The sequence below is a fragment of the Ostrinia furnacalis genome, unplaced genomic scaffold (assembly GCF_004193835.3).
Source record: "Ostrinia furnacalis isolate ACB-3 unplaced genomic scaffold, ASM419383v2 OfSCF3139, whole genome shotgun sequence".
Lineage (NCBI taxonomy): Eukaryota > Metazoa > Arthropoda > Insecta > Lepidoptera > Crambidae > Ostrinia > Ostrinia furnacalis.
The window spans coordinates 508953-533735 of record NW_021133378.1 but is presented as its reverse complement, the minus strand read 5'-3'; the positions used below and the strand labels follow the sequence as shown (position 1 = coordinate 533735).

General features: G+C 35.5%; 5 protein-coding genes and 1 non-coding gene across 7 annotated transcripts in view; 4 read left to right on the top strand and 2 right to left on the bottom strand.

The window, feature by feature from the left end:
- Positions 1 to 5103: 5103 nt before the first annotated feature.
- LOC114357356 (probable alpha-aspartyl dipeptidase) lies at positions 5104 to 7006 on the top strand. Its single transcript, XM_028310935.1, has 4 exons — positions 5104 to 5253; positions 5437 to 5588; positions 5921 to 6484; positions 6736 to 7006. Exons 2-4 carry the CDS (start codon positions 5488 to 5490, stop codon positions 6803 to 6805), a joined length of 735 nt encoding a protein of 244 aa, XP_028166736.1. The 5' UTR covers positions 5104 to 5253; positions 5437 to 5487; the 3' UTR covers positions 6806 to 7006.
- LOC114357355 (zinc finger CCCH domain-containing protein 13) lies at positions 6927 to 12521 on the bottom strand. 2 transcript variants are annotated; one of them, XM_028310933.1, is made up of 9 exons: positions 11863 to 12521; positions 9512 to 10749; positions 9257 to 9420; positions 8861 to 8948; positions 8557 to 8777; positions 8384 to 8476; positions 8184 to 8301; positions 7745 to 8091; positions 6927 to 7628 (listed from the first exon to the last, which is right to left on the bottom strand). In XM_028310933.1, the coding sequence occupies exons 1-9, from the start codon at positions 12420 to 12422 to the stop codon at positions 7413 to 7415; spliced, it is 3045 nt and encodes a 1014-aa protein (XP_028166734.1). In that variant the 5' UTR covers positions 12423 to 12521; the 3' UTR covers positions 6927 to 7412. The 2 variants fall into 2 exon arrangements, with proteins under 2 accessions (XP_028166734.1, XP_028166735.1); XM_028310934.1 differs by having other exon boundaries at positions 8557 to 8774; positions 11863 to 12490.
- Positions 12522 to 12910: 389 nt separating this feature from the next.
- Positions 12911 to 16242, top strand: fand (Pre-mRNA-splicing factor SYF1 fand). Its single transcript, XM_028310970.1, has 2 exons — positions 12911 to 13115; positions 13360 to 16242. The coding sequence occupies exons 1-2, from the start codon at positions 13077 to 13079 to the stop codon at positions 15865 to 15867; spliced, it is 2547 nt and encodes an 848-aa protein (XP_028166771.1). The 5' UTR covers positions 12911 to 13076; the 3' UTR covers positions 15868 to 16242.
- Fbxo42 (F-box protein 42) lies at positions 15860 to 18514 on the bottom strand. Its single transcript, XM_028310971.1, has 3 exons — positions 18179 to 18514; positions 16876 to 18104; positions 15860 to 16754 (listed from the first exon to the last, which is right to left on the bottom strand). The coding sequence occupies exons 1-3, from the start codon at positions 18336 to 18338 to the stop codon at positions 16284 to 16286; spliced, it is 1860 nt and encodes a 619-aa protein (XP_028166772.1). The 5' UTR covers positions 18339 to 18514; the 3' UTR covers positions 15860 to 16283.
- Positions 18515 to 18881: 367 nt separating this feature from the next.
- The window catches only part of Miga (mitoguardin), a 57407-nt gene continuing 51505 nt past the window's right edge, over positions 18882 to 24783 (top strand). Inside the window, exons 1-3 of the mRNA XM_028310968.1 lie at positions 18882 to 19234; positions 19307 to 19463; positions 19674 to 19811. Of these exons, the coding sequence (XP_028166769.1) occupies positions 19136 to 19234; positions 19307 to 19463; positions 19674 to 19811 (394 nt within the window). The 5' untranslated portion in view covers positions 18882 to 19135. The remainder of the gene's footprint in view (positions 19235 to 19306; positions 19464 to 19673; positions 19812 to 24783) is intronic.
- On the top strand, positions 23434 to 23505 carry TRNAP-UGG (transfer RNA proline (anticodon UGG)). The gene has a single exon. It is a non-coding gene; the product is annotated as a tRNA-Pro (tRNA).

Genomic DNA, 24783 nt, shown 5'->3' with positions numbered 1-24783 from the left:
AATTACAGATGTGGGAAGGAAAAACAACATAGTTACAAAAAAGATTTATGTGTAGTTCTCGTGTCGGTAATTGCACGTAATGAAGCAATAAATAATGCTGCATTTTAAGATAATGTTATTGACACTGTAGCTGTGGTACATAGTTCTTTTTTAACAGAAAAAAAATGTAGGCCTTTAAGTTGTTTCGGTGCTTTTAATGGCAGTATATTGCCATTAATATTTAGATGAAATACAGCAGTTTAGAAGGAGCTAGTGGTATTGTTAGCCATATAGGTGTCGCAGGCAAATTGTATGATTCCGCATTTTACAAACGGCGTCGTCAGTTCACAAACGCTCGCTACTCTATGAAATGCCGAAGGCAAAATGTAAATTGCCTGGGCACTTTATAATATGCCAAAACATTTGATAGCCAATTCAATTGCTGTTTACAAAATGCCGCGGCAAATTGAAGTATTTAGTTCTTTTTGTTACCACGCGAGGCGCTGTTAATCAAAACAAGAAAAATGGCGTCGAGTCGTGGTGTTGTGATACAGAAAACAGTGCAAATTCTACGTATTCAAAGGACTTTTCACATAAAAAGACATTGATTATACTTAGTGAATTAAAAATATTTTACGATTCATAAATAGGAGCAGTGAAAAAGCTATGGAAAAATTAAATAGTTTTTGAGGTTATCCGGCACGTAAAAAACGCTAAGGTGACAATGGAATCTGGTGCTCGGACTGGTGGTGGACTGCTGCGGAATATTATTGGTTTAAAAAAATAATTGTGTTGTCTTCTAGACTTCTTCTAGGTATAATTAAAATGTAAGAATTAAAGGACTGACTATCGAAACTTATTNCCGTCGGAAAAGCATAGATTTCCCTTAAGTCTACTCCCGCTACCATATGGCACTCCGCTAAAACTCGTGAGGGCGCCAACACTTGCTTTTGTATCGAAAATTAGTATGAGCAGCGCACGTGGTTGCCCGTTGTAGGCTCTATGCAACCACGCAATTTTAAACCGTGGCCCCTAAGCATGAGATGGGAAACTGCACTCTCTTGAATTCTCTTTAATTTGATGGTATTAGGGGAATCCTAGGAACGAATACAGACTTTACAATGGAATCTCCTCATCAATATTGAGACATTGCGAGTTGCAAATGTTGCAATGTTACGTTTTCTTGCAATCTGACCTTGATTTTTCAAACACGTGTCAAAATAAAAAATAATTTAAATCAAAAGCTCTAAGGAATATTTAATTGACATCAATTTTGAAGCAAGCACAGATCACAGAAACTAAAGGGAGATGTGACAAGAGCCGCCCCCTTGAGCTTTGAGCCGGTGTGAACAATATGCCCAAAAACAGAACATATTGCTTGTGAAAGCAATGATAATGTAAACAGTTTACATTGCTTGCATAGTACTAAAGATTATTCGAACGTTAAATACTAATACCAGAGTGGATAATGAGCACATATTTTGATTTCTTTGTGTGTGTGAATTTCTAATGCGACACTGAGTTTCGAACTCAGCGCATTACTTAGCTAGCATCTCTCTCTATGGAAGCAAGTTATCTCCAAAATAACATTCTACACCTTTTTAACCTAGTCAGGTAATAATTTTATTAAAATACGAAGCACTTCATCTACACTGGTCATCACAAAAATCGGCCCACCTACGTTTTACAGGAAAACTCGTTTCTACTGACACAATCATGGTTCTCCAACAATATTGGTGTTATTTGAAAGCCCAATAAATATCCTTAAAGAAAAACACATTTAATTTCCTAATAAACGATTAACATAATCTATAATATAAAAATGAATCGCAAAATGTGTTGGTAAGCGCATAACTCAACAACGCCTGGACCAATTTGGCCAAATCTTTTTTTAAAATGTTCGTTGAAGTTCAAGGATGGTTTTTACGGCGAGAAAAAATAGAATTATTGCTGGAAAAACCCTAAAAATAGCCCTTTACTTTTTCCCATACAAATGATTTGTAACTAAAACGTAGTCAATTTGAGCTTTATTGCTATGGTATAAAGTTCATATTAAATTACAAGCACTCACTGTTGTCTAAGCAATGTAGGTGTGTTCCTAACGTCAAAGATCATATCTATCAAAACAATGTGCGTGTGTGCGTTGGAGCACAGAATACATACACAGTATATATATGAGCTAAAGCAGTACGGAAGCTTAGCCCTTTCGGCGAGTTAAATACCTACACTTCAACTGAGTGTTAGGGTTGGCACTCTTAATCTTTATAAAATTAATAAGGTTCTACTTACTTATTTATTAAAACGTTTATTTAGGTTTTTTTATTATCAAATAACTAATGGAATAAATTAATTGACTAAGTACTTAACAAAAAAATAAAACGTTAATTAGGTTCTAATAATGATCGAATACATAATCGAATAAATTGATTAAGTAGGTACTATTAGAGGCCGGTAGAAGATCTATTCTCGTAATAAAATACCGGATACTTACTTTCACATACATACCTACCTATTGCCTCATTTTAAATACAGTTCATCACTTAGTACAAAAGCGTGCGGAGCAAATTACTTTATCAAATAGAACACATTGTTAAAAAGCGTAATTACGTAATTTAAAAAGAACTATTACAAAATCATAAATGTAAGCACTTTACTTAAAAAGTAATATTTAATCATTTTTACAATTCAGAATTATTACGAAGTTGAAAGTTCTGGTTTTGAAGATGCCGAGCTCAAGCAGCCGTATACTTACTACGTACGTAATACACATACACTCGTAGCATGTTTTTAAAAATACAGCGGACAGTGCATGCAATAAAATTATTATTAAAAACACAACGCGCGCGACACTCGCGACGGATGGACTGCGAGGTTCGCTTAGAGCTCGTGTAAAGCGTGCGTCTGTGTGCGTGAGTCTGATTTCGAGCGTTTGTATGAAGCTTCCGTACTGTTTGATTTATCTACTGTGATACATAGTTGGAGGAATTTAATGTCGCGTTCCGAAACTCGCGTTTCTTTTGTATTAGTTTCGGCACGCGAGATAAAATGCATCAGTTTCCACGTCATTACATCAGTCAAATAAAAATCGCGTTACCAACAGTGTTTTATTATTTTTAATATCCTAATTTTAAATAAATAAAACAATTCGTACGGCTTAAAAGGATTTGACTTCAAGTCATATCAAATTAAAAAAAAAAGTTACAAATACACTACAAATTAAAAACAAAAACCAGAAATAAATTATAAATGTTTGATTAGGCTGGAATACTTCACATTCATTATTATAATATTTAAATTTTGCGTCCTTCCGGAAGTACTTTAAGTCCTGGAGGAGGAGGANTCGGCATTTCATAGAACAGCGAGCGTTTGTAAACTGACGACGCCGTTTGTAAAATGCGGAATCATACAATTTGCCTGCGACATAGGCATGATTTTCGAATGGTCCAACCACAGCTATTTTTATTGTTCAATATAGACTTTCAGAACAATATTGTTGAACATCAAAAAGTAATTCGAGTAGATCGCTCGTCAAAATTCAAACACGCATTTTCACTTTATCCATTGTTCTGGATATCCTTTTGAAAGCAGATATTCGCAATCTGTCGCCAATATTCGTCGGTGTGGAACCGAGAGCTCGAATTAAGCGGTTGAGTGCCTCAAATAGCTCCCAGCCAAATCTCGCGCAGAACAGACAGTTTGGACGTGGCTGGAATCCTCATATCACCTGTTTGTGAAAAGCCACATACAACTACGTACTTGTAGTACAACGTCGTCTACAAATTGTTGGACGGGACGCATTGTTGGGTCTGTATTTATAAGTACCTATCTGTTTTCTTGTAATAATCATTGATTTAGAATTTTAGATCAATAGTTAGCTATTATAGAAGTTGCCTCTGGTAATATTTCAAGCTACCAAGTTGACTAACAAGTATTAATACCTTTTCTAAGAACCTATTTAATTATGGAAGTCAGTCTATTGCAATGTTCATTGAAGTTGAAAGTGGAGACTATTTCAATAGATTCATCAAATCGCTGTCTACTGAACATCAATCAGGCTGTAAAAACACACTAATTGACTGGATTGACATTTTTTTATTGTTTATCTACTTACATAAATTACTAACGTCTAATTTAAATTACTATGAGGTCTTACAGTGCGCGTGGACGCACAGGGTGACACACGAACCAATCACAGAGCTCTATTCAATGCTGTGCGTTCGAGCAAGCATCGTTTGTGAATAATAAGTTGATCTTTAAAAATCAACTAGGAATAGATGAAGATAATTCAATATCTTTAATGCGTCTTAATCAGCTGAGTTTACGGATTTCCACCTGCCTACAAGTCCTGAAGGAAAGGTATTTAAGAGCCATTTCACAAAAAAGTTCCGCGCGAATTTAGGTACAAACTGTCAACGCAACGTAAAAAGAGTAAAAAGAACGCCGAAATGGACAAAAAAATCTTGAGCCGTGACCGTATTAAGACTTGATATAAGTTATTAATATTAAGGTAGAATAAGGTATTAAAACTTGATAAATTAATTTACAATTTTAATACAGTTTATGTAATCTTTCAAAAATTTTTATATTTCGATTAATAATAATGAAACACGAATAGGTATAATATGTAAAATATATATTAAGTACAAAATAAAGATAGTCACATAGTGAAAAAAAAATGCTCTCTTACAGCTCTATCATCGGACCCTGGATATCATTTAGGGACGAAGGCGAATCACACAAGCCCAAACTCCGTTTGTTACGGAGTTGCAATGGAGGTGGCCATTGCAACTCCTCCAGATCCAATAACAGACAGAGCTAAGAAATAAATAATAATAATAATAATTAAACAAATAACTAAAATATTTCATCTAACTATCTTACTTCTTACTAGTCTTACTAATATTATAAATACGAAAGTTTGAATGGATGTCTGGATGTTTGTTACTCTTTCACGCAAAAACTACTGAACAGATTTTGATGAAACTTTACAGTACAGCACAGCAGTACTAGGCAGTCTGTGTTCAACTATCACTCGGGTCGGACGTTCCTATCGCAAAACCGTTGGTTCACTGANAAGAACGAAACCAAAAAAAAAAAAAAAAAAGAAAATGTCAGTCAGTAGTTTTTACATTTTTGTTTTTTGTAGATTTGTCTTTCTTTTCATTTGTTATTTTTACAAATTCGTTTGTTTGTTATGTGAGCAGCAGACATAGGTACATCATAAATAAGAGGGAAGATATTATTAAAGTACCTGTCTACTTACTTACCTACTATGTAAGTATTTATGAAGCTTTTGGAAGCGTATTAGAATTCTTTGAAAGTTTTTTACCCTCCCAGAAAAGTTTCAAGGCCACGCCGGACAGTTGCTAACTTGCTATCTAATTTTATCTCTTATCAGTACCAATAAATATATCTATTGCTAACGATACTAATAGTTCGCCGCTTTATTCTATACAGTTTTAAGCCCAGACAAAGTCTCAACCTGCTGGCAAGATTCAACTTTAGATCATGCAATCCGGCCGTCAAGCTTTGTTGTTATCATCTTCTAACTGCCATGGATATTCCATGTTAGAATTTGCGAAACAAGAGATATGTTCGTTTTTGGAAAGGTATGTTTATTACAAAACAAATTACTATCCTTATCACTCTAACTTAAGAAAATTAGTCCACAACAACCCAGTCAGTAGTTTAATATTTTGCTTTACCCAAGAAACCAACCTAATCTAGGTATTACATTGCTAATTAGCATTGCTAATATTAATATTAATGGGACTGTTAGTAATTTGTACAATACAAATTGCTAATAATCTTTTTAAAAAAAATATCCATCCTTATTTCTACAGCCTGAATAAAACTAGCATCCTACATTCATTAAATCCATACTTACATATTATTTTATTAAATTATTTCAATATTTTTCTACCTACAATAAATATTTCAGGAATGGAGTCAAGAAACTACTATTTGTACCATATGCTCAAAACGACTTTGATAAATACACAGATAAAATAAAAGAAGTTATTGATCCATGGGGCTTTGAGGTATCTGGCATTCATACATATGACAATCCCATCAATGCAGTTAACAGCAACAAAGCAATATTTGTAGGTGGAGGCAACACATTCTTATTGTTGAAAAGGTTATATGAAAACAACCTTGTTGATCTCATCAGAAATAAAGTAAATGAAGGCAAATTATTGTACATGGGAAGCAGTGCTGGAACAAATGTTGCTACAAAAAGTATTCATACAACCAATGATATGCCAATAACCTATCCTCCATCGTTTGATGCCATCAAGATAGTACCTTTCAACATTAACCCTCATTACTTGGATAAAGTTGAAAATGATACACACAAGGGTGAGACAAGAGACCAAAGAATAAGTGAATACTTGGAAATGCCTCATGCATCGCCAGTTCTAGGCTTGAAGGAAGGTTCTATGCTCAAAGTAAATGGTGACACCTTGGTTATAAAAGGAGTAGCAAGTGCAGTGCTCTTTGAAAAGTAAGTTTTATGTAATACACGCCAATAGAATTCGAAAATATTTAAACCAAAAAATATAATAATAGTTGATAATGGAAAAAAATATATCATGAAACTACTACAATATCATAGAGCGCGCGCGTGTATGGCCAATAACATTGGATTGGATAAAAGCATACAATTTTTTTCTCTATTACCTGAAAAGGTATCATTTTTAATATCTTTATCAGGTTGCTCCTATCAGAAAATTAAATTTTTTATTACTTTTTTAGGGGTGGCAAGAAGACAGATTTTCCTGCAGAATCAGATGTCTCATTTTTACTTAGTGGAAATGATGCATAACAAAATATTCAATTAAACAATATATAGAAGATGTAAAATAACATTTATTTTAAATAAAGGTTTGTTTATACATATCATTATGTACGGACATCTATTAAATCATAATTACCTAGCTAGACTATAATGGAACAAACATAGGGATATTAATAACTATGTAGCTATATTATTTCAAGACATTTGATAACTATGAGCATTTACTTATTAGCAACCAAACCAAAACTGAAAACCGGATTAAGTGACATTTGCTTTGGATATAGAACTAGAAAAAGATAATAGTCAATAACTAACATTATATTATAACTATTCACGATAACAATAGTAACTTACTGCTATGATAAATCACCACACACAATTCATTTCATCATTTCCGCTAGTGTTCTATTTTAAATTGCACTACACATCATTCTTTGATGCAAACATAATCCAGACATTTCATATCAACTCTCAGAACACTTCAGAGTTCAATCACAAATACGCATTGGTTCGTGAATTCACATCACAGTATACATGCTCACATCACACAAAATTTGAAATATTCAGCACAAGTGTTTATTGCACTGAAAGTGTACATTGTGAGTTGTCCAGATTACTGGATTTAAAGCTTTCGTCAGCCGGTGACAGGAGCCTGCATCAGTAAGGCTCGCGCAGCATGGAACAAGGCAGGCTGAGGCGCCACACGGGATTGACCTGTGCGTTCAGCGACTGGCAAGTGACACAAGTACCTCCGTAAAGCCAAGTCCCGCCTTGCACTCAAACCGCGCGTAATTTCACAGCCTGTTCCAAACAAGACAGCCCGTTGGCGTTTTCTTTTCTGAATCGCAACCTGGAACAAAATTGTTTGACTGTCAATTTAAATGCAAGCGTAAAAAAAATAGAGACTATAGAGGCGTGCTACGCAAAAACTAACCGGCCGACAAATAAAAACATAAGTACAATTACCTGAATTGCAGCTACTGGGTGTAACGAATCTATATCAATGGTTGAAGCTTCTGGCTCCTCTCTTCCTTCATCATGTTGGCCATTCTGTTCTACAGAGTCACTCTGTTCAGCATTATCTTGTTTTTCCACAGGCGGTTTTTTCTCAGCTTGCATTGTCTCTGCATTCTTTTTTAATATGTTTTGGACAGTTTCTTTGCCAGCCATATCTATGGAGAGTCCCAGCCGTGTAAGAACGCGTTCTGGTTTCCAGCGGTCACGCGCTCCTCCAGTGGGTGCAGTCTGTTCGCGACGACGCACGTCCGCCACCAAACTTGCCCAATCTACACCTAGAGCATCGCCTAATCCAGCTGAAAAAACAATATTTATTGTACATTCGAAATTCTAAACAAAAATATACATTCATTTTCTTTAAGCTGATAAAATTGGTAAAACATAATACCTCTGGTTCTTTCTTCCTCCAATTCTCCATCAGATATCTCCTCAAAGTCCAAATTAGCAACATCTTCCTCGTCTTTAGCTTCTTGAGATTCTTTTTCTTCGCCAGCGCCACTTGTGTCCTAAACATAATTATGTTTTATTTAAATTCGAAATAACAAAACTCGTATATACAAGATATTATTTGTTAATTAGATATCATACCTGAGTCGAGTCTTTTTCAGAGCCTTCCACCTTCGAGGTACCTTCATCTGGCAATGCAGTTTGACTGTCTTCATCCATAGTTTGGTCTGCCATCTAAAAAAAAATTGAATTGTTTATGTACTTATCTTAGTATATTCCCTTGTGCGCCTTACATCGATACAAGTGCGACTTACATCTTCTCTATTTAGAATGTCATCCGGGTCATCACTGATTTCACTGAGATCATCAGGGATCGGCTTGTCATCAACATCAGCTTCAGGCCTTGAAGTTACAGTCGCCGATTGAGCAGGGGGAGGGGTATTTTTGGAAGGTGGATCAGGATCGTTTCTAGGCATACGACGTTTGTTGCCGTCACCTCTTCCAACATCCATCCTCATACCTCGGCCGTAATCTTCTAAAACACATCGTTAAATTAAATTACTCAAGTAAAATGTAAAATTTTAATTGATATAAAAATGGATAAATACAAATACTGACCATGCATGCGGTTACGATGAGGACCTGGCGGGTGACCTCGATGATGCCAGCCTTCCATTTCTGCATCCTTATCACCCCACTCGCTCATCTGAATTTAAAGGTAAAATAATAAATAACTAAACACCACAATGTAAGCTTAATTATAAAACACTGAATAACTTATACACATACCAAAATGAGGATAAGGACAGCCAAGGAATAGGTGGGATAAAATGAAACAGGAATTGGTATATTTTCTTTTACGATAGTCAATTGGTTCATTCCGGTACAAATAGTAGTAGTAACTGACCTAGGACAGAATATTATCAAGTAATTATCTTTACAAGACTCATATATTAATGTTTGCGACATGATACTTTTATTCAAGATTTTTTTTTTCAGCTGAAATATAGATACCTGAGGTTCATGCATCGGCCAGTGTCGCTCGCGCCCCCAATCTGCAGATCTGTAGTCATCATTGTCCCAATCTTTATGAGGATGCATGTAACCCCGTTCACGGTCCATAGAGCCTGAGCGACCTTCCCATGAGTGGTCACGATGTGGACGCCTATCGTCGTAACCTTTAAAAAACGTGTTATTAGAATTAAGTTTTCAAATTAATTCAGATATAATGTAGGATAAACAAAATAATAAATGGTTTATGTAAACTACCGATATCTACACCACGATGGTCGCCAATATGATCTCCATACATTCGGTCGTCATCGTCTGGATAACCTCTAGCAGGCCCAGGCATGTCGTAGGCTGCATCATAGTGCCTATCTCTGCCTTGTATTCCATATCCTGGAGATCTGTCATCTTCCCTAGGACCACCTTCATAGCGGTCATCCACTCTGTCGTAGTGTTCCATGCTACGTTCATTATCATATTGACGATCTATACCCATTTCATAATCGCCTTGTTCCCTGTCAACACTTTCAATTCTATCTCTCTTTGATGAACGATCTCTGTCAATCCTATCCTGCTTACGACCTCCTCGTTCGGAATGAGCGTCTTGCCTGTCTTTAGAATTAGTTGAACTCTTATCTGGTTCGAGAACACGGTTAGAAATAGCGGCAAGTGCAGCAAGACGTTCTTCAGGTCGAGGAAGAAGCCTCTCCATGGGCTTATTCGGTTTTTCTAAACCCTTGTCAGCACCACCTCTGTTACCCAAGCCTCGATCACGACCGCGTCGCTTATCATCTCTTTTACTCTCCTTGTTACGGTCACGGCCTCTATCTTTTCTATCATGCCTATCTTTATCGTCATGTTTATCTTTTCTTCGTTCAAGCGAACGATCTTTATGGTCTCGACCCCGATCGCGATCTCTGCTTGCTGATCGCTTCCTATGACGCTCTGAACTCCCATCGCGTCTTACTTGTTTTTTTGGCGAAACAGGTCGACTACGTTCAGAGCTTTCTTTTTTTCGGAGATCTTTTGGGTGTGGACGCGGTGATCGAGATCGTCCTTTTCTTGGAGACCTACTACGGCCTCTGGCACGATCCCTATCTTTATCGCGTTCTTTTTCTCTGTCTTTATCTTTATTACTACGATCCCGCTCCTTATCTCTGTCTCTAGGCGAAACACTGCGATTTCTTTCTCTTCTTTGAGGCGATTTTCCGTGTTTCGCGGTATTTTTTGATAAACTCTTTGACGTTATTGGTGGTGTACCTCCAGATTTCTTACCTGGTGACAATGATTTCTTACCAAGGGCTGGCTTAGTAGCAGGCTTTTTCTTAGGTATTTCACTTTTCTTTAACCTGTCATCCTTTTTTGGAGTGCCTTTCTTTTCACTTTTATCTCTTTTTGGATCTGTTTTAATGAATTTCTTTTTAGATGGAACATCACCTTCTGAAGAAGAACTTGAATTCCTTTTTAATTTGCCTTTCTTACCTTTCCTTCTAGCCTCCCTGAAAATATAGAAAAATAGTAAAAAAAGGGTAATACCATAATTTTCATACAAAATCAGATTTGTATGAAAATTTAAATTAAAATGATATCAAATTTGACTTCACCATACCATTTATATGCATAATTATGTTAACATGGGCTAGTATCGGCTCATAAACCTATTTACCTAACACTGTATAAAAATAAAATAAATATAAAAGAAAAGAAGTTTGTAAAGAAAGTTCAAAAACTGCCTTCAAAAGTGGCAGAAACTGCAGTTCCCACAGCAGGAACCTTGCTCACAGGCTCCACTTATAGCCTGTATATCTCATAGTTTAATTTTTTTTGCCTGGAGCCTCGTTAATTTTTTGGTTTGTATGTATTGTATAACCCTTGAGGTCTCACTCAAGCCAGTAGCTTGTAAACTCTTAAACTTACAGGGCAGTGATATTTGGTTGATTTTTGTAACTTTCAATGAAAGTGGTATAAAGAAACTGACCTTTTACTTGTTGTTTTTAAAATGATTTCAGTTTTAGGTCCATATTGTAAAAATCACTAGAGCATGACAATTCAAACTAATCTCAAATCTATGATTGGTATCAATATTCAAATTAATCTAATCACTATGCTCTATTTTAAGTTTTGATAAATGTTGTTTTAAGGGGGAGCTAACATTGTCTCACACTTCAAGGAAGAGTTCCCCATCTCAGTCTCATAATCATTATTGAAATACAAGTAAAAAACTGTTTATATGAGCAAGTAGATCCTTGTAGATCCAAACCTACACTCAGTATTTTATTCACCATAAACATGCATGATCTAGGTTGAACCTTGAACATTCGCCTTAGCAAAATCAGTCATTCAAGTTTTTAATAGATAGGTACTTAATATCTTAGGAAGTGTCATCAACATGAAATGTTGGTCACCATGTATAACTTTCTCTATCATAAAATCAGAACAGAAATCTTTTGTCCTGTTTAATATCCTACACTCTGACCTTTACAATAAAGCTCTAAGTGTTGTTTTCAGTTTTAAGTTGTATCTTAGCTTTTTAATCAAGTAAGTACCTACCTAAGTAAAACTACAACAGACAGCAGATTATAGAAGCAATTTACTTCAGTCCATAATCGTACCTGCCAGATGAAGATGATGACGTGCTGCCATCTGATGACGAGGAGGATATGCTGGAGGAGCTAGAACTCCGTGACGATGAAGTACTTGAAACAACTTTCTTTTTGTCTTTACGCATGTCTTTACTACAATCCATTTTCATTTGCAATTCCAATTCTCGTTGCAACTGCTGTCTCCTTTTTTCGAGGACGTCAGTATCGGCGTATTCTAAGTCATTTTGGTCCCAGTTGTCAATTTCGCCGTCTGGACTACGGCCCGAACGCACTACCACGGTAGAATGCAGTCTATTCTTGCCATCGTCTTTCACCAAACGTTTTTGTTCACTGTCCTTATTGGCCGCACGCTGCTTTGATGGGCTAATCAATGTATGTGTGGCTGCAAATTTACAACTTTTACCGTAAGCGCAATTACCATGCTGAGCCCACTGTCTACAATGTTCAGTTGTTTTTTTCACACTCGCAGTTTTCTTAGTACCGAGACGCTCAAAAACGCTGGGTCTATTCGATAGGTCCTTGGTTTTCGGTAATTCCACGGTGATTTTTCTTTTTCCTTGTTTTGACATTATAGAGGAAAAACATTTGTCTCACAATTAAAACTGAAATCGATCACAAAAATACAATTTTGTCACCGGCACAAAGTCCGCCATTGTTAACCACAGATAACAAAGAACACAGGTCACAGACTTTAATAAAATTTTAAAATAGATGTCAAAGAGTATATAAAATCTTGTGAGTATATTTTCATTTTTAAGCCGTTGAGTGAATGTTTATAAAGATTGTGTAGCACAAATCACGCGCTGTTGAAGACCCATGGCATGTTTTTGTTGATTAAGTAGGGAAAACAAGCGACAGAAACCCGGTTAAAAATAAAAACTTATTCTCACTCACTTCATTGCATGCATGCAGCTATTACGTGTTCTGTGGCATGCAGTATAGAATTCAGCGACACGTCACACCCGCATATATGCAAGCCTTGATCGTTGTTGACTTTTTCTATATTAGTCCAAAGCAAAAAAAGTTAAATTTAAAACTAATTTTGTCTCTGGCTAGCTTGGCTGGCTTGCTGTCATAGTGACGGATTTGGTTGGAATTTTCGTTCTGATACGGAAAAATTAATTTCTCTAATTTTTATTTGCCCGCTTGGCCTTCATTTTGTATGAATTGATTGGCTGTAGTAAACTTTCCCCGTTTAATTTACCTTTAATAATTAAATCAAGATGCCTCAACTTGATGGCAAAGAAATTGGAATATTTTTTGTAAGTTTGAGGTTACTTTACTGTTGTTCTTTAAACTCTCTTTATTATTTTATCTTAGATGTTTTTTAAACCTTTCATTGTATATGTATAATATAAATAATTGATAAAGCACTCACGTAACATGAAGATTGTGAATTGCTAATTTTTTAAGTGATAATTAAATTCGGAGACTGGAAGATCTGCTTCTGCAGATTTGCAATTAAAATTGTATTCACTTTTTCATTTAAGTATTTGCTTTTTCCAGAGTGAAGAAGACTTACCATATGAAGAAGAAATTCTTCGCAACCCATTCTCAGTAAAACATTGGCTTCGTTACATAGAGCACAAGAAAGGAGCTCCTAAACATGAAATTAATATAATATATGAAAGGGCTTTGAAAGAATTACCAGGGTCGTTCAAACTATGGTATAATTATCTGAAATTGAGAAGGAGTCAAATTAGAGGCCGCTGTATTACAGATCCATGCTATGAAGATGTTAACAACTGTTTTGAGAGATCCTTAGTATTCATGCATAAAATGCCTAGAATTTGGATGGATTATTGCACTTTTCTGACTGATCAGTGTAAAATAACTACTACAAGGAAAGCCTTTGACAGTGCTTTGAGAGCATTGCCTATTACTCAACATCATCGCATATGGCCATTGTATTTAACTTTTCTGAAGAAGCATAACATACCAGAGACTGCAATTAGAGTCTTTAGAAGATATTTGAAATTGTGCCCTGAAGACACAGAGGAATATATTGATTATTTAATATCAATTAACAAACTAGATGAAGCTGCTTTAAAACTGGCTCATATTGTAAACAATGAAAATTTTCAATCCAAACATGGCAAATCAAATCATCAACTTTGGAATGAACTGTGTGAATTAATATCTAAAAATCCTGACAAAATTCACTCACTTAATGTGGATGCCATCATCAGAGGTGGTCTTAGACGTTACACAGACCAATTAGGTCATCTGTGGAACTCTCTAGCAGATTATTATGTTAGAAGTGGTCTATTTGAAAGGGCTAGAGACATTTATGAGGAAGCTATACAAACAGTCACCACAGTTAGAGATTTCACTCAAGTTTTTGATGCCTATGCTCAATTTGAAGAACTCAGTCTCAGCAAAAAGATGGAAGAAGTGGCAAAAAAACCTAGCCCCACTGAAGACGATGATGTTGATTTGGAATTAAGACTGGCTAGGTTTGAGTACCTCATGGAAAGAAGATTATTGCTTTTAAATTCTGTACTTCTCAGGCAAAATCCTCATAATGTAGCTGAATGGCACAAAAGAGTGAAGTTGTATGAAGGAAAACCCCATGAAATTATTGATACTTATACTGAAGCAGTTCAAACAGTAGATCCTAAATTGGCTGTTGGAAAACTGTATACATTGTGGGTTGGCTTTGCAAAATTTTATGAAAAAAATGACCAGATAGAAGATGCCAGACTTATCTTTGAAAAAGCAACACAAGTTAACTATGCTAAAGTTGATGACTTAGCATCAGTTTGGTGCGAGTGGGCTGAAATGGAAATAAGACATGAGAACTATGAAGAAGCCCTGAAGTTAATGCAAAAAGCAACTGTTTTACCTAGCAGGAAAGTAGCCTACCATGATGATACTGAAACAGTTCAAATGCGTTTATACAAATCATTAAAAGTTTGGTCCATGTATGCAGACCTAGAAGAAAGTTTTGGGACTTACAAGTCTTGTAAAGCAGTTTATGATCATATTATTGATTTGAAAATAGCCACTCCTCAGATAATCATAAATTATGGTCTATTCTTAGAGGAACATAACTATTTTGAAGAAGCTTTTAGAGCATATGAGAAAGGAATTGCACTTTTTAAGTGGCCTAATGTGTATGATATATGGAATACCTATTTAACCAAATTTTTGAAGCGGTATGGTGGATCCAAACTTGAGCGTGCCAGAGATCTCTTTGAGCAATGTTTGGAACATTGTCCACCAGAGTTTGCAAAGTCCATTTATTTGCTGTATGCTAAACTAGAGGAAGAACATGGCTTAGCAAGACATGCAATGTCAGTGTATGAAAGAGCAACAACAGCTGTGTTGCCAGAACAGATGTTTGAAATGTTTAACATTTACATCAAAAAAGCTGCTGAAATTTATGGAGTGCCAAAAACTCGCCAAATTTACGAGAAAGCTATTGAAACTTTACCAGAAGATAAGGCGAGAGAAATGTGCGTGCGCTTTTCTGAAATGGAGACTCGTTTGGGAGAAATTGACCGAGCTCGTGCTATCTACGCGCATTGCAGTCAAATGTGTGATCCTAGAATCACTGCTGATTTTTGGAACACTTGGAAGGAATTTGAAGTCAGACATGGCAATGAAGACACAATGAGAGAAATGTTACGAATAAAACGAAGTGTACAAGCTACATATAACACTCAAGTCAACATGATGTCAGCCCAGATGTTGAGCTCAGCAGCTCAAGCAGCTGGAACTGTATCGGATCTCGCCCCGGGCATGAAGGACGGCATGCGCATGCTGGAAGCCAAGGCTGCAGAAATGGCTGTCCAAAGCAAGGGCAACATTATGTTCGTCCGAGGAGAAACCCAAGGTCTTAAAGAAAGTACAGAAAAAGTGGTCAATCCAGATGAAATTGACATTGATGAAGATTCTGAAAATAGTGATGAAGATGAAGAGATGGCACCGGTGCAAAAGAAAGAAATACCAGCTGCTGTTTTTGGTGGACTTGTATCTGAAAATAATAAGGATAGCAATGATGTCAATTGATACAAATAAATCAGTTTATTGACAAAAGCTTAAATTTTACACTTTCCTATACACAAGCCTCTTCTTTATTTACAACATAAATCACAGAACACAGTTTTTAATTTAATTTGAATCATAGCTGATTTGTTTTCGATAATAATATTGTGTTCCAACAAACTTTTTGCATAATTAGATTATGGTAAAAGTAATAATATAGTAATTATATTAGTGTAAGTAAAGATGTTTTGAATGAACATCTAATTAAATTGAATATAGTGCTTAGGGATACATACTAGTTAGGTTTCTAATTTGAGCTTGAGAAAAATAAAGAGAGTATTCTTTGCAGATACATGATGTCAAATAGCTTAAAATATGTAGCTGTTATTATGTCAATATTATTAAAGAAAAGAAAATAAAGCTCAGTATATGATAGTTGGTTAAATTATATCTCTAGGAGGTGTAATAAAATGTAGAGAGTTAGAATACAAATTTTGATGTTCTGAATAATTCAAAACACTAATATCATTATGAACACCGCCAAACATTATCAATTCACCATTTCCTTTCACCAATGAATACATAACTAATTCCTCTGGAGCTCCACTCATTTCGCCTAAACGAGGGCATAGCCATGAAACATAATTGAGTGAATTTCCATCTAGAATTGTTGAAATATCTAAAACATGCATAGTCAAAGTATTTCTTTTAATTTTCTTCACTGCTGGTGGCCTATGTTGGTTTGGTGGTGGTGAATCTTGTTCTCTCCTATTTTCTAAGTGAGCAATTTGTCTTTGATTTATGAGATCATTTTCAGGGGGTGACTCATTAACAGCTGGATCACATGCAAATGCAGCCATCCTATATTTATTTGCTTCTTGCAATTGCCTTACAATCTTCATCCCTTTGTTCTGAAAAATTTGAATTTAGTAAGTTAATGTACATCATTCAAATAACCTCTGCATACAACACACATAAACTGCATAAACATGAGGGGAATAGTTAAACAAAATAATTTATTTAATTTATCACCTTTGTTTTATTTCGTCGTAAGGTTGAATCCTTCTTTCCAAGATCTAGTCCACTTCCAGATTGTTTAGATTCAGAACTGGGTCCAGCTCCTGCATTACTATTTTCAGAATCACTGTTTTCTTTTGATGTTGAGGGATTTTGGATTTCATTTTCACGACTAGGACCTGCTATAGGTTCATTATTAGGAGGATTTGGAGAGACCTGTTGTCTTGCTGTATTAACAGAAGCTTGTCTGGGCAGCACACCACGTCTCCCATTTATATTCTGATCTCTATCTAAGGGTCTCTGTAAGCTTTGTTCCACTCTGACTGATACTGGTGCTCCCTCAGGTCTACTCAGTGCAGATAATCGTACAGCAGAAGTGACCAAAGGCTTTGCTGTATTCCATCCGTTCCTACTCCTACTCAGACTTACAACCTTGTCACCAACCCTGCATGCTGGGTTGCACCAGATGTTGGCAGAGGCCCACTCCTTATTTTTCACTGCAAGTTCTTTCCAGGTCCAAGTTGGACCCTTCATGGTCAACATCCAACAATCACTATAAACAAATCTGTTGTGTAAAGTTTGTACTCCACCTAGTAATAACAATCTCTCTGAATCTATGCGGATAAGTGATTGGGCATATCTTGGAGATGGCCGTGGTTTAGTTGTAGCTTGTTTTCTCCATGTAGCAGTAGGAATATCAAGCACCCATATATCATTTGAACATTGTATTTGAAAATTTTGAACAGGCGACATGACCAGACCCCCAAAGACAACCATTTCATCACCTTTTATACAAGCAGAATGTCCTGCCATTGGGGGTGGGGGGTTATGGGCATTGAATAATATCCATTTATTTGTGTTGACACAGTAAAAATGCATTTCATTGAACATTGTAACATTTTGGTAATATTGTGACAATGAAGGATATGTCCAACCCCCAAATACTATTAAATAATCTTTATAGTGAACCATTGAAGTGTAAGCTTTAGGAACAGGATAAGTTCCAGTAGCCAATGGTCTTATCCATTGCCTTTTTGATAGGTCGAATCGCCATAAATCATTGAATGAGGTTGCATTTGTGGTACAACCACCAAATATGTACATGTTATTCTCCAACACACAAGCTGCATGTGAAAATCTTTTTGTGATTGTTGGTACCATGTCAGTTGGAGCAATATTTTTCCATAAGATATTGAATTCTCCTACTGCTTTAACAAGTTTCAGGGATGTTTTGCGCAATACATCTGAAAAAATACATAATGGTAAAATTTTTGTAAGCTAAGCTACTTATTTATCTAACTTTAAAATGGGAACTTACTTTGACCGCAATTGTACCATCGTCTACATACTGTCATACAATTCTGCAAATCTTTGTATGGTGGTAAAAATCCAAGTATGAATTCTAGAACCTCATCGGGTAGATCTTCAACTGAACTCTGCAGTGTTTGCTCTCGCAGGGATTCATGAATTACTTCCATGTTGTCGTAGATACTACTTTATAGATTTATTAGGAAGGAATCATAATTATTGTAAAACATGAACCGACGTCGGTATCATCAGGAATTATCCGGAATTCCTAAATATTACAACAAATAGTAATATTATTTTGCAGCAAGCAAGCATTTACTTCATTTATTTTGACATTTTTGACAATTTAAAATGACTGACAGTAACTTTTTTTTCTAGTTTCGTGCTGTTGTGAATTCCGAATTTTATTAAAGCTGCAGTCAGTCTCTCTTTCTGAGCTCTCTTTTTTATTGTCTTTCATGACTATTGTTATAGATTTCGTAACAATCTATATCATATTGTTTGCGTAACGAACGAGAATTGAGTGAGGCCCATAACAAACACAATCTCCATTGCACAGCAAGGAATTTCGATTGAGAGATTCATTATGCCCTCTCCTTATCAACTATCTTCACGCAAAAGCATTTAAAGTTTTTACATAATTATGTATTTCATGTATTCCTAAACGAAACCAGTATGTCAAATGTCAATATTGTCAATGTCAGTCAGCCGCTGTCAGCCAAGTGAGTGGCTGCGGGAATTTTAAGTTGAATAATTTCTTCTGAGTGTTGGTTAGTTTTGTTGAACGGTCTGCGGATAGTGGGAATTAATTAATTAAGCAAACAAACTTTTGACTCATAAAAACTGTGGAAATAAAAGTCAAGTGATATAGTGTTGACACATAACCTAAGTGTTCTGATTACATCAATACATAGTCCATGTCAGTATTGTAAATAAATTCTAAAACAGTATACATACGAATTACAAGATGCAGCTGCTGATACAAGCTAGCCCTTTAGTGAATAAATTAAAGCATTGGCATCAAGCAATAGGTTTCAGTGAAATACAGCTAACAACTTCTCAAAAGGTTTGTTTATCTTTATTTGTTTAATTCAAATCAACATTTTGTCATCAATACTACTATTATTTGTTTCCATAGGTGGTTCTATGGAGCATTGGTGTGGTTGGGACAAGTGCTATGGTAGTGGGAGTTCTGTCCAGATATTTAGCAAGACGGCGAGCAAAGCCTATTTTAAACCCCAGGATTCAACGAGCTATTAATAAAAGAATATCTCGAATGAGGAGTCCCAATGGAGGTAATATATAAAACATAAGTTGAGTGCTCAAGTTTATTATTATCCCCTGCTAATTTTATACTATTATGTGCATATTTTAATTACAAACTTTACTTAACTACAAACATTTGTTGTGTAGGATGTAGAGCCTCTCTGAATAGTTAGTAAATCATATTTTATTGATCCATAATAATACAAAAATCTTATTCCATTATTTATTTTACTTTGCAGGCATGGGATCCATAGCTAGCAGTGGTGGCAGGAGCAGTCCTTTAGGATTCAGTGAGAGATTATCACTAGCATCGGGATCTATTGGATCTGGTGGGGGTGATGCTGCCCCTTTATCCCCTCAACAACTAGGTGTCATGGGTGAGTGATAATGAGATTTTTTTAGCTATGTCAAATTATGTATTTCGAAATACTTATTCATTTCTCGTTTCGGTGTAACAGCGCCATCTATTGTCGAGTAGTTTAATTATTACTTAATATTTCTGTGATAAAAATCTCTGCAAAGTACCTATTATTCATTGTGATTGTAAATTTTAAAATGTCCGCCGTTATACCCATTTATTCAATATTTCTAAATTCAGGTTCTTAGACCTTTTCCGGATTAATTTTTACCCAAATATTTCTTAAAGGTGGGTTGTATCAAAATTTTTGCAGCGCCATCTCTTGTTGAGTAGCTATATTACGTTCTTTATAAAAGCATGAATGAGTATTTGGACAAATTATACAAAAAGGTTACATTTTTATTACAAAGATGGCGTGACAATAGAAAACAAAAACGCGAATCGTTGAATAACACATTTAGGAAGGTAGGTACTAACTAGGATTTGGAATGGTGTCAGAGATTCCATCTTACATACCTTCTTCCGAAAGGGAGTAGGAATACCTTACGAAATTTCAATATTTTGGACTTTTACAAATCAAGCTTATAAAAGTCGCTCAATTTGCGTGACTGACGATTTGAATTCATGAAAATTTATCATAGGTGTTCTTTTATTTTATGACTAGCTGACCCGGCGAACTTCGTACCGCCTTAGCGTAGAGATTTTCTTAATATTTTTTTCCGTAAGAACCATCCTTGGACTTCCACAAACATTTAAAAAAAAGAATTATCGAAATCGGTTCAGCCGTTCACACGTGATGCCGTGACAACGCGAAACTGGTTTCATTTTTATATATATAGATGAAAGATTACTTATTTTATTGGGTAATGTCCCAATTGCGTGCAATGGTTACGTCAACTGACAGCTGGATTACACTAGGATATTGCAATCTTCCGTTGGACTTATGGCACAAAGTGACTACTAGAAGTGCTTATCATTCATCACTGTAGCCATTTCTTAGTTAATTTCTTCTATAATATAAAAATTAATTGCAAAATGTGTTGGTAAGAGCATAACTCAACAACGCCTGGATCAATTTTACCAATTCTTTGTTTTTAATGTTCGTTGAAGTTCAAGGATGGTTCATTTTACGGCGAGAAAAAATCGAATACTANTTTCTAAATTTTGAGCTTTTCTGGATTAATTTTTACCCAAATATTTTTTAGAGGTGGGTTGTATCAAAATTTTTGCAGCGCCATCTCTTGTTGAGTAGCTATATTACGTTCTTTATAAAAGCATGAATGAGTATTTGAACAAATTATACAAAAAAGGTTACATTTTTATTACAAAGATGGCGTGACGATAGAAAACTAAACGCGAATCGTTGATTGATACATTAGTAGGTTACTAGCTTTTGCCCGCGGCTTCACCCGCGTGAAAAGTTTGTCACATATCGTCATAAATTATAGCCTACAATATGATATTCTGGGTTATAAACAATAATACTGTAAAATTTCAACAAAATCCGTTCAGTAGTTTTTACGTGAAAGAGTAACAAACATCTAGACATCCAAACTTTCGCATTTATTATAAAATTAGTAGGATAACTAGCAACTAGGATTTGGAATGGTGTCAGAGATTCATCTTACATACCTACCTACCTTCCTACTTACAAAGTTACAATATTTTGGACTTTTACAAATCAAGCTTATAAAAGTCGCGCAAGTACGTGACTGACGATTTCAATTCATGAAAATTTATCATAGGTGTTCTTTTATTTTATGATGAAAGATTACTTATTTTATTGGGTAATGTCCCAATTTCGTGGAATGGTTAGGTTACGTCAACTGACAGCTGGATTACACTAGGATATTGCACTCTTCCGTTGGACTACGGCACAAAGTGACTACTAGAACTTAGAAGTGCTAATATCATTTATCACTGCAGCCATTTCATAGTTAATTAATCTTCTATAATATAAAAATTAATCGGAAAATGTTTTGGTAAGCGCATAACTCAACAACGCCTGGATCAATTTTGCCAATTCTTTTTTTTTTTAATGTTCGTTGAAGTTCAAGGATGGTTCCTTTTACGGCGAGAAAAAATCGAATAATTTCCGGGAAAACCCTAAAAACAGCCCTTGTTTGAGGCAGGCGAAGCCGCGGGCGGATTGAAAGCTAGCTAGTTCTAAATTAATGTAATACATAAATGTAGCTAAGCTACTATTAATAGTTTTTTACACCTAGGTAAAAATTATCTTTTAAAAATGTTTAAAAGATATTTTTTACATAAGAAGTTACTTTATTTTGGTTGTTTTGATACTGCTGCAATCTGCATCTGCATCAGCCTGCAAGTTTGAAAAAATGCCAAGATGTTGAGCTGGAAATTCTCAATTTCGCGTGAAAATGTATGAACATTTTTACATTGCCTTTTCTTTTGACGCTGACTGTACCTACCTTTGCTTTTTTTAGCAATGTTATAGAATCTACCTACACTAGTTAAGTACATAGTTAAATTTATTGCACCCAGCGCACAAGGCGAAAGATGTTCAACTTTATTCAAAGTCACCTTGAATATAAACTACTACAATACATTTTGATGAGCCAATCTACATTGAACTTTTATTGGTCGTCATTTTCAATGATTCTATACGGAAAATTTTGAAAACACAACCTTTAAAAAATACATAAATATTGAGCATAAAAGCCTGCAGCAAATAATTACACGGTTATTGTGAAGTCTGTAAATCTACAGGTGTGAAAGTAATAGGGCAAATAACATTGAAATCAATGCCATCAAATCCTTCGTCCTCAATACAGGCACGATTTCTGACGTCAGGGTGCGTCAGGTGAGCTAGCTTTCATGTTGCAAAGTTGCTTAAGCTTAAGCAAGTAGATATTAAAATGTAGAATTGTGCGTACTCTAGGTATAATAATTTATTAATATGATAAAATTAAAAAATACTTGTCTATATTCGGTCGATGTAGTGAATAATCAACCAGTAACTTATTTATTTATTTATTATCAGAAAATGTATGTTTACAGACAGGTCCAAAACACATATGATCATCCTGTCATCGCTTTCGTTTACATAGGTTAGGTTTAATTATTTTCGGAAAGGATGAAGCTCCTGACTCCTGAGTTCTTATATTACGGGACTATTATTCCCACCTCTCATTCCCACCGCTGCTACTCATGTGAGTCCAGTGTAGCCAGCTAGTTGATTTCTTGTTGTTAGGCAATGTCAGGAGATGATAGAGATTGCTGTGTTGTCTTTCGCATGACCTGCGTAGCTGCGTTGACAGCTGATAAACTGATGATACCAACCTTCACCGATTGTCTAACATGTGTTTGAATTTGTATCTAAGAAAGAAAACATTTCTAACTATAAAACATTTATTCCGCGTAGTACAAACAACTTGCTCTCAACTTGTGTCGTCTTTGCACTTGTACAGTCGATAGCACATCAGACTATGCATTTATGTTGCAAAACAGCCTGTCTTACAACGAGATAAGACGCTACTGTGTTTAGCTTGATGTGATCGTCAAAATATGACGAGTGCCTTTCACCATGGAAACTGGTTGTTATCGTGATTCGTGACACACTCGCGCGCTGCTTCTTCGGGGCTATCGTGATTGCTAAATTCGCCCACCACAAACACGGCTCGTTGGTCTAGGGGTATGATTCTCGCTTTGGGTGCGAGAGGTCCCGGGTTCAAATCCCGGACGAGCCCGTGTTTTTTGCCACTGTTTTTGTTCGTAAGCTAAAGTCTGTTATTTGAAAGCGTTTAGGAATTAATTAATTTGATTTACTCATTAAAAAATTGCAAGATCGAACTAAAATATTTATCCTAAAAAATAACTGCTATGTAAATAAAAACTTAAAATTTAAATGGGATAATGTTTTATGAAAGCTGGACTGGAAGCTCTGCAACGGTGCTTACATACCTATGTATTATTTTATCAGCCGATCAGTGTTATAACGTAATAATTACGAATGATTTCTTTAATCAACTTCAATTCAGCACATATTCCGGATTCTTTACCTACATTATCGTCTATCTCTTATTACGTAATAACTGCAATACTGCATATTTCATGACTTGGCTATCGCATGCGAGGACAGTTATGCAGGCGTCCTATGGGAGGCGGTTTAATATTGCACAACGGTTTTACAGTGGTTAGTAGAGTAGGTATGCTAATGGGGTCCCAGGGGACGATGTTAGCGTTCCAGGCACGTCCCGGCCTACTGACACTGATCTAATCGACGAAACTCAGGGATAGATCGAGATTCGAGAAAGACTGAGAAATGATGTTTATTTATAATACTGCACACACGCTCTTACTTTATGCTACAAAGTATCATTGCGGGTGGTGTTCACTTAGACCTAATTAAAAATGCGACTTCAATCTCTGTTAATTAATTAAAAAACTTTATTTGTGAAATCTTAACATCTAATTCAACCTAGTTTATTAATTTTAGAACTATCGCAAATTACACACATGTATTGAAATATTTACTAGGTAAAATTAATAAAAGCATGATTATGATAGTATCTAAATGAATACCTTTTTATTTATTTATTTATTAAGGTATACCAACAACATTACATACAAAGTAGGGGAGAGTTCGGTATATTGTACCGCCGGGTAAATTGTACCACCCTCATATTTCGTAAAGTTTTTATTGAATGTCTGTAATTGCAACACTCAGTGATACACAACTAAAATCAATTAATATCGGCCATGTGGTTTTTGCCGTGACAACAAACACGTGTGTTTTATTTTGAAAAGTATTTTTTCATTGTTTTCAAGTAACTTTTGACAATACATGTTTGGATTGTAATTTTGTTAAATTTAATCACAGGGTGTTTCTAATATATTATTTAGAAGCGTAAATTAGTGTGGATTACAATTATTTGAAACATTTTTCGGTATTTATAAGCTATATTTTTTACCGATTTTTTAAAAGCACTATCGCCTAGTCGGCTAAATTGTACCACATCAAGTAG